This window comes from Strix uralensis, chromosome 5, assembly GCF_047716275.1.
Source record: "Strix uralensis isolate ZFMK-TIS-50842 chromosome 5, bStrUra1, whole genome shotgun sequence".
NCBI classification, from domain to species: Eukaryota; Metazoa; Chordata; class Aves; order Strigiformes; family Strigidae; genus Strix; species Strix uralensis.
In genome coordinates this window covers 1922232-1939990 of record NC_133976.1, presented here as the reverse complement: position 1 = coordinate 1939990, position 17759 = coordinate 1922232, and the positions used below count along the sequence as shown (strand labels likewise).

At 49.9% G+C, this 17759-nt stretch overlaps 1 protein-coding gene across 7 annotated transcripts; it reads right to left on the bottom strand.

Moving 5' to 3' along the window:
• Window positions 1–2580: 2580 nt before the first annotated feature.
• On the bottom strand, window positions 2581–17748 carry ASB13 (ankyrin repeat and SOCS box containing 13). 7 transcript variants are annotated; one of them, XM_074869664.1, is made up of 8 exons: window positions 17642–17748; window positions 14266–14453; window positions 13246–13396; window positions 11668–11802; window positions 10137–10328; window positions 8847–9027; window positions 7812–7849; window positions 2581–5109 (listed from the first exon to the last, which is right to left on the bottom strand). In XM_074869664.1, coding segments are annotated over exons 1-7 (891 nt in total). In that variant the 5' UTR covers window positions 17685–17748; the 3' UTR covers window positions 2581–5109; window positions 7812–7848. The 7 variants fall into 7 exon arrangements, 5 of the variants coding, with proteins under 5 accessions (XP_074725765.1, XP_074725768.1, XP_074725767.1 ...); XR_012629097.1 differs by lacking the exon at window positions 8847–9027 and having other exon boundaries at window positions 2581–5467; window positions 7671–7849; XR_012629098.1 differs by lacking the exon at window positions 8847–9027 and having other exon boundaries at window positions 7671–7849.
• Between the last annotated feature and the right edge of the window lie 11 nt (window positions 17749–17759).

Below are 17759 nucleotides of genomic sequence, written 5' to 3'. Positions count from 1 at the left end.
GCCACCACGCACGCGGCCCCGCTCGCCAGCGTGCCAGCAGCCCCACATAACCACAGCCCACCACATCCCAGCCAGAGGAGATTTTGGGGTCTTCTCCTTCTTTTCTCCCCCCAGGATAGGCAGGAGGATGGTGCCGTAGCTCTATAAATCACTCCTGGAGATAAACAAACAATAAAAAAACCCCCATCCCCATCTCCACAGCTTTAGAGCCCAACATCTTCCCCTTTTTATAGCTTAAAAAAAAACCCACCACCTTAATTTCCCGCTTTGGTCTATACTAGCCTCAAATCATCCCTCACAAGAAAAGATGCCAAAAAAAAAAAAAAAAAAAAAAAGAGCCCAGGCAAAGCTGAAAGGAAGAAATATCTGCTTTGCAGCCCCTCCATCCCTAATTTTTTCCCTGTTTCCAACCCATACAGGGAGGCACAACCTGCCTTGTCCTCCCCCCCTGTCCCCAGCCAAGTTGGGTTTGTACATCTTTCCCTCAATTCCTGTTTTTCTCCTTAAAAACGCATCCCCCCTGAGCCGAGATCAGAGGGAATTTTATTACTGACAGATCTGGGGAATGTGAAAAACCTTTTTGAAACAGGGAGAATTGAAGCCTGGAGGTCGGAATTAAGTTGTCTGGAGGCGATTTGTTGTTGCTGTTCATTTTTACGCAGGATAAGGGGGGAAAAAAACCCAAATACAGGTGAAACGGGGCCCATGTTTGCAGATTTAAGAGCTTTGCTAGTACAAAAGATCATCTTGGCTCGGGGGGACCTGTGATGCCTTTGCTGTCCGCCCACGGAAAACCGCCCAGGCTTGTTTCAGGGAGCAGATTTTTCAAAGCTTTTCCAGGATTTGTCTTTCTCCTGCGAAAACGTGGCTGGTGCAGACCCAGCTGGTTAAATATTTCCCACTCCCCAGGGAGGTTTTGCTGCTCTTACTGGGGGGAGCAGCACCGCCAAGCGGTACCACGGGGGGGAAAGAGGTTCCCCCAACCCCAGCTGCAACAAAACCTGCAGATTTTAAAGCTTTTCATACCCACATCACAAATTGGTGCCAATTCCCCAAAAACCACCTCCCCAAAAACCCACAGGAACATTTTCCCCACCCCAACCTGCTCCTTCAGTTCACGAGAAGGACCCGGTGAGCAGATTGGCTGACAGCATCTCTTAGGGAAGAGCGGGACTGTCCCTTTGTCCTCAAACAGCCTCACCTTCCTCCAATTTCTTTGGGACGTTGTTTCCAGCCTCTGTTTTTCTTCCAGGGCTCAGGATTTCCCCCAATCCCTTCACAAGCTGCCCAGGGAGAAGAGGTTTTCCCAGTCCCAGCCCTTCTCCCCAGGTTTCAACAAGACGTGGGAAGCATCCCTGGGAAACAAGGACTAAAATTTTTTGGGTGTCTGGAGGGGCTTGGTTTTCATCATTTCAGTGTCCTCTAAAAATTTCAGACAGTGTGCCCTGAAAAACCTGCAACCAATATAAAAACAAGCCTATTTTTAAAGAATAATAGAATGGTTTGGGTTGGAAGGGACCTTAAAGCTCATCTAGTTCCAACCCCCCCTGCCCTGGGCAGAGACACCTTCCACTAGCCCAGGTTGCCCAAAGCCCCGTCCAACCTGGCCTTGAACCCTTCCAGGGAGGGGGCAGCCACAGCTTCTCTGGGCAACCTGTGCCAGGGCCTCACCCCCCTCACAGGGAACAATTTCTCCCTTAGATCTCATCTAAATCTCCCCTCTGTCAGTTTAAACCCGTTCCCCCTGGTCCTATCCCTCCCCCCTTTCCTGTAGCCCCTTTCAGTCCTGGGAGGCCGCTCTAAGGTCTCCCCGGAGCCTTCTCTTCTCCAGCTGAACCCCCCCAACTCTCTCAGCCTGTCCTCACAGGGGGGTGCTCCAGCCCCCCGAGCATCTTCGTGGCCTCCTCTGGCCCCACTCAAGCAGGTCCATATCCTTCTGCTGTTGGTGCCCCCAGAGCTGAACCCAGCACTGCAGGGGGGTCTCCCGAGAGCAGAGCAGAGGGGGAGAATCCCCCCCCTCGCCCTGCTGCCCACACTGCTCTGGGTGCAGCCCAGCACACGGGTGGCTTTCTGGGCTGCGAGCGCATGTTGCTGGCTCATGTTCAGTTTTCCACCCACCAACCCCCCCAAGTCCTTCTCCTTGGGGCTGCTCTCCATCCCCTCCTTGCCCAGCCTGGATTTGTACTTGGGATTACCTCGACCCATGGGCAGGACCTTGCCCCTGGTCTTGTTGAACTCCATGAGGTTTGCACGTCCCACCTCTCCAGCCTGTCCAGGTCTCTCTGGATGGATCCTTCTCTCCAGCAACTCAACCACACCACTCAGCCTGGTGTCATCTGCAGACTCAACCCCACTGTGCCACTGATGAGGATACTAAAGAGTACTGGTCCCAGTACAGACCCTTGAGGGACACATCTTGTTACTAGTTGCCACTTGGGACATTGAGCTGTTGTCTGTAACTCAGGGCGTGACCAGTCAGCGAGCACAGACCTGGGCTGGTTCATTCTCAGGAGGATAATTTCAGCTGGTTTCACCCTGACCACAACCATCTACAGAAGAAACACAGCCAGGCACAGATGAAACCTTTCAGAGCAAGTTTTAATCACAAGTAACACTCCAGCACGTTGGCACCTGCCCAAATCTTACCACCACGGTGTGCTACGAACAGAAGAAACAGACAATCAGGTATAAATACAAGCAGCATCTTCGCAGCACATTATCCTCTTTCCAAACAGAAGTCAACGCTTTCTGAGCCCGGTGTCTCAGCACCTAAACCCAGAGAAGCGTCAGGGTATCACAGTTACAGGGCACCTACCAAAGCACAAGCTGCATCTACGCTGTTGGGTGACAAAGTGAGTTGGTTTGGGTATTTTTGCAGGACACATGAGGTTTCTGTCCCCGGTGGCATGCAGGGAGGAGGGCCTGGGGTTAACTAACAGCACAGGAAAACCTAAAGGTGTCACGTAGAAGTAGTCAAGGTTTCCAGAGGTCCTAAGAAATCAGCAGGGTTTGTTTTTTTTTTTTACTTCCTTATGCTTTGCTACCTTGCTATGGATTTAGGTGCTGGCTTTAAGTTTGAAAATAACAATCTTGGCCTTAAAAACCTTGATTTCAAAACAATCAGTGCTCCGGCCACCCCCAGGCCAGGGAACAAGACATTTACCAGCCTCCAAGCTGCCCAAGGCTGGACCTCAAGCAAGCCCAAGTCAGCAGAGACCTCCCCAAACTCAGTTTACACTGGCTCCCGCTCAAGTGCGCAGGACAGGCACCATCTTCTTCAAGGGCCTGCAAGATCGCTTGTTCCCCTGAAGAAAGATGGGAAGTGATGAAGGGGGTGTGTGAAAGCTCAAGTAACTGCTCAAGGTCTTCAGCATTTGGTGGGGTTTTTTTTAAATCAAGAGGTAGAACAGCTACTTCAAGCTCATGCTTGCTCTAAACGTGATGCAACTGCTGCGTTACTCATCTTCAGGTGCCACCTTCCAGAGGACACGGAGGTCTTTGTTTGCTGCTGCTAAGGTTAGGGCAGTTCTTGGGGTTTGTGCTCTTGTACAAGTCTGAATATATTAAAAAATAAAAAAAAAATCAACACTGTTTATGTTTGGTATCTTCCCTTCTCCGCTGCTCCTTCACACCGAGACTCGGAGAGCTGCAACCAACAGCACAAACCCTTCCTTCATGTGCGGAGGGGAAGGGTCGCTCCTCTCCGCCTCATCCGGGGAAAGCAACGGCTGCTGGCATTACAAGGAGTTAATTCTTCAGTGCCACGAGGCTTTCTTCCAAGGCATCGGCTTCAGTCACACCTTGTTTTTTCTGGACAAACTTCACATAGTTGGAAAAAAGCTGCTACGATCAAACTCCCCGCTCGCGAGACAACCTTAAGAAGCCTGGCCAGCAGCAACCGGCAGCGCCCAGGAGCAAGGCTGACTGTCCAAAAGATGATTTTCACGGATGAAAGCAAAGCCCTGTTCTCAGCTGGGCTTCCCCGAAGCAGCAGCGTTATTTCAGACCGCTCCCCGTGCTGCTGGATCCGCAGCAAAGCTGGTGGAGAAACCCACAGGAGAGCGGACGCGGCCTGAAATGTTCAATTGGGTTTGTAGTTTGGGGAGCCCAGGAAGGGGACAGATGAAAGCAGGACTGGCCTGGTGGGTTTGGGTTTGTTTGCGTTGGATTCATGCCCTGATTTGACATTTGGATTAAAGGGTGAAGTCAAATAATTGCCAGAATCTGACATAAAAATAAAGCAGAGGGTGTAACCCAAGCAGAGTCAGTCGAGGAGTTTCACTTAATAATATCCGTGATTCAGACAGCCTCTTTCATTCCCAACAATCCCCAAACTCTTTACAAACCCACAGGTCCTTTGGCTGCCACCGAAACAGCAAAGGCACCCAGTCCCTATAAATTAAGTGTGAATTGGGTGCTTGGGATCTCCAAGTTTTTTAACTCAAAACAGAAAGAAGTCACGGCCAGAGGGTACAACACCCAGGTGAGATGCATAAAACTTCCAGAGATAAGGTCCTCTTGAGATTTTCTTTCTTACACACGTAAGAAACGGAACACAACCAGTGCAAAAATAACTGGAGGAGGAATCTCTTGGGGGAAGCCACAACTGCCTTTCCCAACCGATGGTGCAACCAGAGATGGGAAGGGGCCTCTGGGATGTCTTACGGGTGATTCAGAGCCGTCCGCTTCTGTGGCTCCCATCATTCACGACTTAGCAGATGGGGATGACTCTCCAACAACCTGCCACGGCGTCTTGTATTAGTCAGTGGAGGTACTCTCAGCAATTTGCATGTCGAGAGAGACCATAATCCAAATTTGAACTCCCGTGTAGCCCCCCAGCCCCCCTGGTTAGGGCAATGTTATCTTCAAAACTTCTAATTTTCATCAGAATTTGAGATGGCTGCAGTGATTCCCAGCTCTCCAGACTATACTGTGGCAAGGATGAGGCTGCTACTCGTGTAGTAGCTGCTAACTGCCGCAAATTGGCAGCCTGAGATATTAAGGTAAGCCAAAATATTGCATTGGTTTAATCTGGCATCTACTTCGCCTTTACTCTGAGCTGTAAAATGCAGTAACTCAGAAGATGCTTCACAACCAGCTGAGAAGTCCCTGAAGGATTAAAAGAACCAAAAGCTAGACAGGTTGGATAAAAGCTTAAAAAGAATCTCAATCTCAATTTTCACCTGCGGTTTAGAAACCCAGAAACACACAAATAAACACCCATTGGATCATCAACAGCCACGGCACGATCCAGCCACCCGCCTCAGGACCACGGCACACAGGGGAAGGGCTCGGGTGGTTTTTGCAGCTTGCTGGCTCTCAAAGGACTTTCCCAGAACACTTCTCCCTCCAGAAATGGACATAACATCCAGATGTCTTGAAAAAAATGCCACTATTTGTCACAAAATAAGAGATGTTCAGCTCTCAGTAAATCCTTCCTGGATGCATGCATCGATCAGCAAGCCCTCTTAAAAGAGATTAAAAAAAAATGACCAAACTTTAGGACTTACCAGAGAGGTGACTTAAAAAAGAGGAAAAAATAAAGATGACATAAATAGGAACTTGTAATTTTATTCTCAGTTGTTCCAGGAGTCTTTTGTTTTTACATTGGAAACTTGGACTTTACCATTTCATTATTTCACCAGCTTAGGAAATGTTAAAAAAGCAGCCTAACAAGGGATTTGAATTTGAACCAAAAGGGAAGGTTTTCACCCCAGATTACTGAAAGGTGCACTTTCCTAATACGTATTTATCTGTAACAACATGCATTTTGGGCAGAGGAAGCTTTTCTTGAAAGATACAATACAAAACCTTCATCCTATCAATCATGGGGATGAATCCCACAATAAACATCTCTAGGGCTTCCCTGAGCTTCTTGGCAATTTCACATTTCTGAAACTTTAAAACACAAAAATCAGAATATAACAGACAATCCCCCAAACAGCAGGATCTCAAGCTTTTTTTCTGTCCAGCTCTATATGATACATCACAGCAAAAAAAACCAACACAACAACAACAAAGGGGTGCTGGGGGAACAAACCTAACCAAAAATTTAAAAAACACAAAGTGATTTGCTGGTCACCGTTAAAGTGCATTCAGTTCCACCTCAGCTCTTCAACCCTGTGCCTACACTATTTTCCCTCTCCCTCCCAAGGCTGAGCCCCACGTGCTGGCTGGGGGAGCCCGAGACCTTGCAGGCAGCAGGCAAGCGACCGACCGTTTGCTCTCACTCATTCGTTCACAGCATGATGGATGTTGAGAGCCTTGAGTTAGCTCGACGCCACATCAGGGAGCAGATTTTGTAACATTTGCTGTCAGTCAGAGCAGGAATTTGTTCTCATCACAGTGCTAAAACTTGCCATGGGGGCATCAGGGAGCAACATCCCCTTAGGACCACAATATCCCGCAGGTTGCCGCCTTCAGACAACACGTAATGTCTCACCTGGAAGGCAGACGACAATTTTGGCTGTGCTCCTACAAATGTCACCCTGAAGGTTTAAATCACTGAAGGACAAAGCCTGCTGAAGCTGAAGGATCCGAGCACAACACTCAGCAGCACACGGCTCAGGGCTGGCTCCTGCTGCCAACCTCTGGAGAGGCTCCAGCATTGAGAGAGAAACTCAAGAGGGGGAAAAATAAAAATAAAATCTAAAAACGCAAGGCAGAGCCCAGCCCTCCTATTGCCCTTCACGTGTGGGTATACACCACAGGGATCTGCTGCACCGCCACACAAGGGACGTGCCCTTGTCGTACTTCAGGCACCGCTGGGCAGCAGCTCTGTCTCTTATTGCACATAAAACCAACCAAGTGGCCACAGGGTCTCAGAGCGAGTGGAGAAATATTGTTTGGGACCAGCCATCTGGAGGGAAGCATCCTTGGACGTGCAGAGAGACCTGCTTCCTGCTTGGGCTTGAAAATTAGACATGGTAATACCCTAGAGGAACACTACAGTAAGAGCTGGCTCACCTTCCGTGAGGAAGGAGCATAGGCAAAGTCAACCCTGATCTGGCAGCAGTTTGTCCTCAACTGTTGGTGTTGAGCCAAAGCCTGCTGATGCTCATGGAAAGTCAGTAACAGGCTGCAGTACCTCTAATTAGTCCTGAGCTTGCTGGGGACTTAATTTGCCTCCAGCTAGAGCACGCAGGTCTCTCAAGCCTTGTCTCCTGGCATTAGGCAGTCGCCACATGAGTTGTCAAGAGGTGGGATGCAGTGCTCCCACTGCAGAAACACAGACGGGGCCGTGTCGGAGGGTTTTACCTCCAAATCCCCTTGCAGCCAGCGGAGACAGGCGCTCCCGAGGCACACTGTATCATCCCAGCACGGGCATCTAAAACAGGACAGATGAATCATGCTCCAGAAATATCTATTTCTCTTCACTGACTGCAAAGGGAGCCTGGCTAGATCATATGGAGATGCCTTTAGGCTAGAGAGAGGTAAAATTAGGCAAGATTAATCCCTCTCAAAGAGCGAGCACTACAGCCTCGAATGTAGTGACAGTGTAACAGATCACCCCAGGAGACATTACAACCTCACGCCAGTGCTACGTGTTGCCTGAGCCTGTCTTTGCCCATGGAGAAGAGGAAGCACTGCCTCATAAATACTATTTACACCAGTTTGCTTAAATTAAAATTAGTTTCTTGGGGGGAGGTAGAAGAGAAAGAGACAGATACTTCATACTGCAGGAGCTAAAGATATCGTCCTTCCCGGCCACCTTCGCCCCGTCAGTTGTAGGACAGGTACTGGATTAATCGTGGAGGAATATTTAGCTTGGCAATCTTTGCCAGTGCTCGCTGCCCGGCGGCTTTCCTCACCGTAACTCTGCAGAGCTGTGACAAGCTCAGAGGTGTTTCTGAAATGAGAAAAGAGGATCTAAAGTTAGGGCTGCAGCCCAGTGGATGGTTGATCTTCCTGTGGAGCACAGACCTCCGGGGAGGGTGACACCCGGCATCGCCCCCACCGTGAGCACAAGCCTGGCTCTGCTTACAAGCACTCGACCTCCCACAGCACCCAGGCCCAAGGAAGGCACTGCAGAGCCACGGGCGTGCTCTCTCATGGCTCATCCCACAGAATCACAGAACCATCTTGGTTGGAAAAGACCTTGAAGATCCTCCAGTCCAAGCATTAACCTCACCCTGACCGTTCCCAACTCCACCAGATCCCTCAGCGCTGGGTCAACCCGACTCTTCAACCCCTCCAGGGATGGGGACTCCCCCCCTGCCCTGGGCAGCCCATTCCAACACCCAACAACCCCTTCTGCAAAGAAATCCTTCCGAAGAGCCAGTCTGACCCTGCCCTGGCGCAGCTTGAGGCCATTCCCTCTTGGCCTGCCGCTGGTTCCTTGGCTCAAGAGACTCATCCCCCCTCTCTGCACCCTCCTTTCAGGGAGTTGCAGAGGGCCAGGAGGTCTCCCCTCAGCCTCCTCTTCTCCAGACTAAACCCCCCCAGTTCCCTCAGCCGCTCCCCATCACACCTGTGCTCCAGACCCTGCACCAGCTCCGTTGCCCTTCTCTGGACACGCTCGAGTCATTCAATGGCCTTTTTGGAGTCAGGGGCCCAAAACTGAACCCACTCATCGAGGTGCGGCCTCACCAGTGCCGAGCACAGGGGTAAGATCCCTTCCCTGTCCCTGCTGGCCACGCTGGTGCTGATACAAGCCAGGATGCCATTGGCCTTCTTGGCCACCTGGGCACACTGCTGGCTCCTGTTCAGCCAGCTGGCAATCAACCCCCCAGGTCCCTCTCTGACTGGCAGTTTTCCTAATGCAAATCCCACCAGAAATAGCGAGCACAGCTGCAGTGCACTTCTCCCAGTTCCCTTCCTCTGCTGAAAGCTCCAAGAACACTCGCCAAGTCCCTTCCAGACACCCCAATCTGCAGCCTGCAGCCTCAACGCTGGGTGTCAATGCTCTTGGATGTAGAGTGACAGTCGGGCACGTCGCTCTGGAAGCAGTCACTCCTAAGAAGCTGCTATCCCTACCCCCACAGCCTTGGCAATCACCAGCCTCGAAGATCTGCATCTGTCCTGGATCTAGTCCCAAATTTAATGATACAAATCAAAAGAAAAAAAAATCCTAATAAAGCTAGCACAGTACTTTTATAACAGTCTGCGTTGAAAAGCAACTACATGTGCAGTTCTGCCAGTTGGGTTTAGTGGGCAGTAAACTCTGGCAAGATATAAGGAGTATTTATGGGCACGTAGGATTCAATCTCTTCAGCCAGCTCAGCTGCAGCCAGACCAGCACACTTCACTGCTCTCTAAGAAAAGAGAGTAATGAATAACTCAGAGGAGAGACTGCTACAGGGGAAGAAGTCAGAGAGAGAAAGGGCTAGAAGGTGCTCACCACACAAAGGACTGCAAAGCCAGAAAATACTTTATTCTTCTATAAGGAAGAAATTTTTTTTTCTATAAGGAAGAAGTTTTTTTTTACAATGAGGCTGGTGAGACCCTGGCACAGGTTGCCCAGAGAAGCTGTGGCTGCCCCCTCCCTGGAAAGGTTCAAGGCCAGGTTGGATGGGGCTTTGGGCAACCTGGGCTGGTGGAAGGTGTCTCTGCCCATGGCAGGGGGGTGTTTGGACTAGATGAGCTTTAAGGTCTCTTCCAACCCAAACCATTCTGGATTCTATGACTTTTAGGATCATCTAATGCAGTGGTGTTGAGCAGCGGTCTGCAAAGTCTCAGAAGTGTCTGTGAATTACTCTTCTGAGGTCCATGAAGGGTAACGAAGGCAAAGACTGATTTAAATCCATCCTCAAACCTCAGTCAAATGTCTCCTCCGAAATCAGACAGCCAGCGCAGCTAAAGTTTAACGCATTCCCTGCTCCAAATAAAATGAGTTTTCAACAGGGAGATTTCCTCAACCTGATTTAATGCACCAAAGCATAAACGCTGATGCTGACACATGAGAGGGACCAGAATTCAGTGAGGGCATGATTTGGACCATCTTACCACTGTCATTCAACCACAATTAAGCAGAGCTAGGCTACAGCCAGCTGGCATACATTTGCCACTAAGAACTCTACACCTTCACAGGATGGTGATCAGGGATCTACAAACCAAAGTGGACTGAGAATCATGATGTGGTGCAACGGAGCTGGCAGTCACTGAATTCCTGGGACAGGGGATCATATGTCACTTACTTTCATAGTACTCAAAGCACTTTGCTGTGGGACTGCTGCTCCAGGTGTAATCCGATGGCTTCTTTCCTCGGTTGTCCCTTGCGTAAATGTTTCCTCCAAATTCAACCAGCATCTCCACCAGATCCACGTTTTTCACTTTTGCTGCGTGGTGGAGGGCTGTCTCGTGAAGTTTAGCAGCGTTCACATTTGCCCCTGAGGGCAGAAAGAAAAACAAACCTTTTCATTAAAGCCTTACTTGACGCAAACATAAGTACTGGTTTGACTGAAGAAAAAAAAGCCGTTAAAACATGCACGAGCAGCTAGAACAAGATCCAAATGAAACAGCACAAACAGGAAAGCAAACTGCTGAACAAGTTCTCGGTGCTGGCAATGCATGAGTTTTCTTCTCTGGCTTTATGTTTTCCTTGCAGAGAAAGGATTTTAGCCCATGTTACTGGGTGAATGAGCTGTTGAGTGTGAAGTTCAGAATTGCTTCCTGACTCCGGGCTGTCCAAAGCCAGCAAAGAGCCATTCCCAGTCATCTCAGTGGAGTGCTCCCACTCAAGGCAAACAGTGACGTCTTTGTTAACTATTTTAACAGAAATACCCCAGACTCAGAAGATGTGGCAGCTCACCATCAGACATTACTGTGGGATCAAGTCTTAATTAGAGATATTTTTGCTAAGAAAGTTTGGCTTTTATAAACTGACAGCAAAAGGTCCTTCCAATCCCCCCACAAGCGCCTGCATTTTATCAACTGATCTGAGCTCAGCAGAGATGAGCTGAACCTCACTGCATTCAAACAACTGACTTCTAGATATGTGTAGCCACAATGAACTCCCCTTATAATTAACGAGGAGAAAAATGCATTTCTGGGGAATCAATTAAAGGGCACCCAAGACAGGCAACTGGAGGGAACAGGCTAGATTAGATGTGTAATTTTTAGACAACTAACATTCAACAAAACAAATCCCCACCCCTGGGCCAAATCACCTCCTGGTAAGCACAGGCAAAGAAAAGAAGTTCAACTCCAAATTCCCCCAAAGAAAACTGGGATGTGAAACCTGGAGCACAGAACGTTGACTTGAACATCCAGTGAACTCATCTGGGCATAACACTAACCAGATCTCCTTGAGGTATGAAGTGATTTCATCTCTGGTTTTCTGTACAACATCAAACCCTAACACCTCTCCTAACACCTACCCAAAACCATATGACTCTGCTATGTGTGTACAACAGTTGATATCACTTTTGGGAAGGAGTTGAAACTTTGCCCTAGGGGGCTGAAGAGTTCTGAATTTTATTAAAATAAGAGAATGGGAATGTCACTGGGAACATCACAGACTGGATATTGACAGGCACATGCTGAAAAAATGTTTAAGTATTAAGCTTTGCTCAGCTAAAGGCGAAAGCTTTCACCTTTGTCATCTATATCATGCTGTGAATGAATAAGCTCTTCCACAAGAACACTGCTGCAGAGCACCGAGGGAAACACGGCGCACAGACACCACCACCTCCTGCCACCCAGAAGCAAACCCTGTGGCTGCCATACCTGCCTTGAGCAGCAACTTTGCACAGTCCAGATGCTCCCTGGCACAGGCCACGTGTAGGGGAGTCCCGAAATGGCAGTCATGAGCCTCCAAGTTCGCACCAACGTCGATGAGGAGTTGCACGCACTCTGAGCTACCTTTAGAAAGGGAAGATCCAAGTCAAAAGAAAGAATCCAGCTCAAATGGGATGGCAGGCTGAGATCAGCTCGACCCACAAACAGCCTGTTTAATAGTTGGGGTGACAGCTGCAAAATAGAAATGCCTGTGAGCCAACACAATACACTGTAGGACCAAGTCCAAGATCAGGACACAAGAAACAGAGTCACACCTGCATGGCACTGAGCTAGAGCTAACAGGTCTTGCAGGGAGTCAGGTCAAACAAACCTGAATTCAAGGGTTTGCAGTAAATCACCTGTTGTTCATGGAGCTGGTTGTCTTGCTGATCCTGCCTGGGGTGGATTAGATCACTTTCAAGACCACTCCAGCTTTACTTTTTCCAACGCTAATAACATGACTTAACAGCAAGCGGGCAGTCATCATCATCAAGCCTTGGGAAAAAGGCTTGACGAGGAAAAGCTAAGCAAGAGCTCACAGCTACATAGTTAAGTAACTACCTGTTTGTCAAAAATGCTGTCTCCCACAGCCTTCATAGTCGAAGGGAAACTGTCCAGGACAGCATATAACAAAAACAGTGAAGGGGAGGAGAGAGGAGGTATTACATCTTAAAGAGGAAACTGAGGCACAAAACGATTAAGAGATTTGGTCACAACCATCTAACAGAGACAATGCTGCTCTCAAATCCAGGTTTTCCTGCTGTTGTGTCCATGCGAGTGGAAGTTCAGGGGAGGAATTACTTAAATACCCCTCTGTATACTTAAATACACCTCTGCCACTCTCGTTGCCTCTGCTGCTGTCATAGCACCCTGATGCTTCCTCCTGTTCCATAACTCAGATCCAAACGTCCGGAAGAGGGTTGAGCAGAGAACAGGGGAAGCAGAGAGAAGCTGGCCCACACCAGCTGGGACATTATTTTGGCCCTTGCAGTTTTCACTTATCCCCTGGACAGACCCTCAGCTGGAAAAGGCCGTGAGAGGGACAAGGAACAAAGAGGGTAGCAACACTGCCCAACAGTCCCTGACACCTTCTTCCTATCTGACAGTCAGGAGGGATCTGGGACAGGACCACCCGACTAAGATGGTCTTGTGTCTTAATCAGAACAATTTATCCCATCTCAGTTTGGATCAGAGAAAAAGAATGCAAACACCCCTCCGCTTGCAAGAGCAAAGCTACTGGTTTGGCTCAAGGTTTTCTCATAGAGCATCAAAAAGCTGGTATTTTATCTGCTTACCATCTTATTCCATATCCCTCATGTGGGATAAAAGCACCCAACACAAGGGATGGCTTTATTCACCCATAACAGAGCACTTTGCGTTTTGTGTTCAACAGGAGATGTGCAGCTGAAATATTTGCAAGCTCTAACGGTCAATTCAAGGTACTTGGCAGCTGCTTTTGTTGGTTGGGTGGGGTTTTTTTTTCCAAGCTGCAAATAACCATGCAAAGATAAGACCACACAGACTTACCATTCATGCAGGCTTCATGGAGAGGAGACGCTGTGTACAGGGGAGGGTTCACCTTGGCGCCGTGGGACAGCAGCACTTTCACACACTCTATGCTACCCGAGGCACAGGCATCGCAGAGCGGAGTGCTGCCATCAATATTCCTGGCATCCACCTCCAAGGCAGAAAAAAAAATGTTAAGGTACCCACAGGCTGCTGTGTGGCAGGACCCTCTTGCCTATGTTTTTACTTCTTTTAACCCTAGAAATAGCCTGGGCTCAGGAAAGAGTTGGTTGCTACTGCCAGCAACATGGCTTGTGCCATTCCCACCACTCTCAGGGTACAGATGTACATTAATGTCACAAGTTTAAGATGTTATTTCCACCATTATATTTTTCTGCCACTGTCCTGCTTGAAGGTTATGAGCCTTGCAGCTGAGTAACACGAGGCAACTCCTTGTCTGCTTTAGTGCAAGGCCCAGCTTCATCAGCAGACTGAGCCAAGCCGCCTGACTTTGCACTGAGAAGGACCACAGAGCACACACGTGCTCCACTTCACCAGCTTTTCTCTGAGGACAGCTGTCTTCAAGGGCTTGTGACTTCTCACATGCTGAAGACAAGTCAGTGCTAGCTATATCCAAAGGCTCTGTTTAGCTGATTTTTGTTTCCATAATAAAATTATAGAAATAGAAGAAGAAACAAAATAATAAATATAAATCCCCTCCGGAAGCTACGTGTCCCCTTGATTCAACCAGCTAGCTTTAGATACTTGAGTCATCTAGATTAGATTTCTAGTCACCCCAGGCTCTGTTAATAGTCAGTGAGGAGAGAGGGGGAGAAACAGAGAGAAATACTTCCAGGTAGTTTTTTAAGTCCTCCTTGAGCTCAAACACCCTCTGAAAAGACCCGCCATCCTCTGCTGACTGTCAAGAAAGCCCAGGGTGATGAAGAAGAGCCTAGAGCTCAATGAGGACAATCCAGATCCCAGAAATAACTTGAGACATCAAGATGGAAGTTCCAGGCTGGATCAGACCCAAATACATACCTGGGCCCCTGCAGCCAGCAGGAGCTTGACACACTGCGTCTGCCCTCGCAGGCTCGCCTCGTGCAACGGGGTGATAGAGTCGTAGGTGACCGCGTTGACGCAGGCTCCGCTCTCTATCAGCTGCTGCAGCTGCAGGATTTCTCCCCGCCTGGCCGCTTCATGGACTGGTGTTCGATCAGCCCAGAAGCCTAGAGAGGAAAGAATAAATAAGTAAATAAATACAACCATACATGCAGAGCAAATGGGTCTCTGTGCTGGAGAAAAGCAGACAGGGAACATGAGTCGGGAGCTCGAAGAGAGAGCTGGGAACAAGGAGCTTATTCCTCACCACGCTCTCACTCAGCATGTCATTTTAAATCGGGTGCTTCATGTTTGTGGGTTCCCTGTTGATCACTGCCCTCTCAGGGACTGTCTGTAATTAGAGTTTCTGAAATGCTTTGCTGTACTTGCTTGAAACTTTATCCAAATACAAACCCCAGCAGAATTCACCAGGTCCAGATTCACCCCAGTGAGCTCTGAACTATTTAGTGTTAGGAACACTTTCCCTCCTGGCTCCATCTGAAATCACTGGAAACAGGACACCTCCAGAGAGCAACTCAACCCACCTAAAAACTATCATCTTCCCCAAAAGTCAACGGAGTTTCAACAACTAAGTTTGTAGTTTCAACGCTTTCGCTGAGCCATCTGCACCTACATGGGGCAAGTCTGAGCTTAGCTTCCCAGCACTACCTGACAATATCATCTCCTTTCAGGTGGGTTTTGCTTTCAAGGAAGCAATGAGTAAAGAACAGCCCTGCGCATTTTCACACGACCTTCAGCAAGATAAATGCATCCTCTCTGTAAAAAAACAGCCTGTGAAAGCAGGGTTTATAGGAGCAGTATGGTACTGTCTGCATACAGGTCAATGCTAAAAATCATCAGCAAAACAGACCTCACAGCTATAGCTCCTCCCCTTTGAATACATCTCTGTAAAATCCCCATTTCAAGGCAGGCACTCACGCTGTGGAGTAGGAGAAAAAGGGTGATTTGCCTTATTTTTTAAAAAGTAAAACACCTTGTCATGTGTTTGAGCTGGACTGACCTTCCCTCTCACCATCCCTGTACGCAGCATTTTATTTACCAGCCTAAAGCAGTAAATGCCAACACAAGCCAGCAATTATGGAAGATGGACCAGACCCAAAGAATAACCCGCTGCTGAGGTGTATGGTGGACTGAAACCACCCCCTGAAAGGGAACCACGGGTACCTGTGTTCTCACAGCACACAGTGTGCAGGCTTTTTTATTTGCTTGTTAGATCCTCATTCCCTGTGCCAGTATCCCTGGGCAGGATGTTTTTCCTTCCCTGGAGCTTCTCGTGGTTTATGTCAGGAGAAGCAAGAAGTCCAAATGAGGATGGAGCTCTGGAATCGCCAGCCACTGAGCAGCATCCCTTTGTCACCAACACGACTGAGAAGAAGCTCCAGCAACCTTTCATTAAGGGCTTATTATATAGCCCCAAAAAACAAACCTGAAGACTGCAGGCTCAGAATCATCTCGGTTGGAAAAGCCCTTGAAGATCCTCCAGTCCAACCATGAACCTCACCCTGACCGTTCCCAACTCCACCAGATCCCTCAGCGCTGGGTCAACCCGACTCTTCAACCCCTCCAGGGATGGGGACTCCCCCCCTGCCCTGGGCAGCCCATTCCAACGCCCAACAACCCCTTCTGCAAAGAAATCCTTCCTAAGAGCCAGTCTGACCCTGCCCTGGTGCAGCTTGAGGCCATTCCTTCTTAGCCTGGCGCTGGTTCCTTGGGTGAAGAGACTCATCCCCCCTCTCTCTACACCCTCCTTTCAGGTAGCTCCTCAAATTTCTTCTCTCCCACTGCACAATTCCTTATGCTGCAGGCTCACGTGACAGAGAACATCATTCCCCATGGATGGGGCTCCCACAGCCCTGTAGGTCTTCCCTCCCTGACCCTGCCTGACTGCAGCCAGGGTCAGACCTAAATCTGGGGCTCAGCATGGGTCAAGCCTAACAGCTCTGCCTCAGCAGCTGGAGCACAAGGCAGGGGAACACGGCCGGTTCCTGATGCAACTCGAAAGCAGCCCTACCAGGGGAACCAGCTGCGTGGCACAGCCATGCGCCCGCGATGGTTTTTGCTGAGGGGCAGGCTGCCGGGCTCGGCCCACTGCTCCGGGCTGCCATGCCCCATCCCAGGGACACCATTTCTCAGGAGCTCTGCAAGCACCTTCATCACCTCCAGCTCTGTGGAGGTAACCTGGCAGGCAACTGCTGGTGGGAGGCAGAGTTTGGGCCCTCCGGGGGGGCTGCGTGGTTCCCACCCGCTATCTCTCAAGGAGAAGAAAGCCATCCTCTCTCCTCCAGCTTCCCAACACCGCCTCTTTGCATCACACACACACACACACACTCACACACTAGTTGGTGGAGTAACAGTGATAATTCCCCATGCCTAGAAGTAGGGGCTGTCCCAACAGCATCTTCACCTTCCTCTTATCCCTTTCCTTGAGAGAGGCTGCTCGCCCCCCAAACCATCCAGCCCACCCCCAAACCATCCTGCCCAAACCCAAACCATCCTGCCCACCCCCCAAACCATCCTGTGCATCCCCTAAACTAATCTGCCCATCCCCAAACCATCCTGCCCACCTCTAAACCATCCTGTCCACCCCCCAAACCATCCTGTGCATCCCCTAAACTGTCCATCCCCAAACCACCCTGCCCACCCCTAAAACCATCCTTTGCATCCCCCAAACCACCCTGTCCACTCTAAACCATCCTGCCCATCCCCAAACCATCCTGCTCACCCCTAAATCATCCTGTCCACCTGCAAACCACCCTGCCCACTCCCAAACCATCCTGCCCACCCCCAAACCATTCTGTGCATCCCCTAATCTGCCCACCCCCAAACCATCCTGCCCACCCCTAAACCATCCTGTCCACCCCCCAAACCATCCTGTCCACCCCCCAAACCACACTGTCTATCCCCCAAACCACACTGTCTATCCCCCAAACCACTCTGCCCACCTCTAAACCATCCTGTCCACCCCCCAAACCATCCTGTGCATCCCCTAAACTAATCTGCCCATCCCCAAACCACCCTGCCCACGCCTAAAACCATCCTTTGCATCCCCCAAACCACCCTGTCCACTCCCAAACCACTCTGCCCACCCCCAAACCATCCTGTCCATCCCCCAAACCACCCTGTCCACTCTAAACCATCCTGCCCACCCCCAAGCCATCTTGTGTATCCCCCAAACCACCCTGCCCACCCCTAAACCGTGACGCTAAACCCAGCCTCCGTCTCTTCCCGGAGCAGACCAACCCTACCCCTCCACGCACAGAAACCCCACGACCGCGCCGCCCCCCCCCCAACTCACCGATCTCGCCCCGTAGGGAGCCGCTACTCGCGGGGGTCTCCATGGCCCGGGCCCGCCGGGGGCCGCCGCCTCCGGCCTCCTCCGGCCTCCTCCGCTCCGCTCCGCCCCGCCCCGCCCC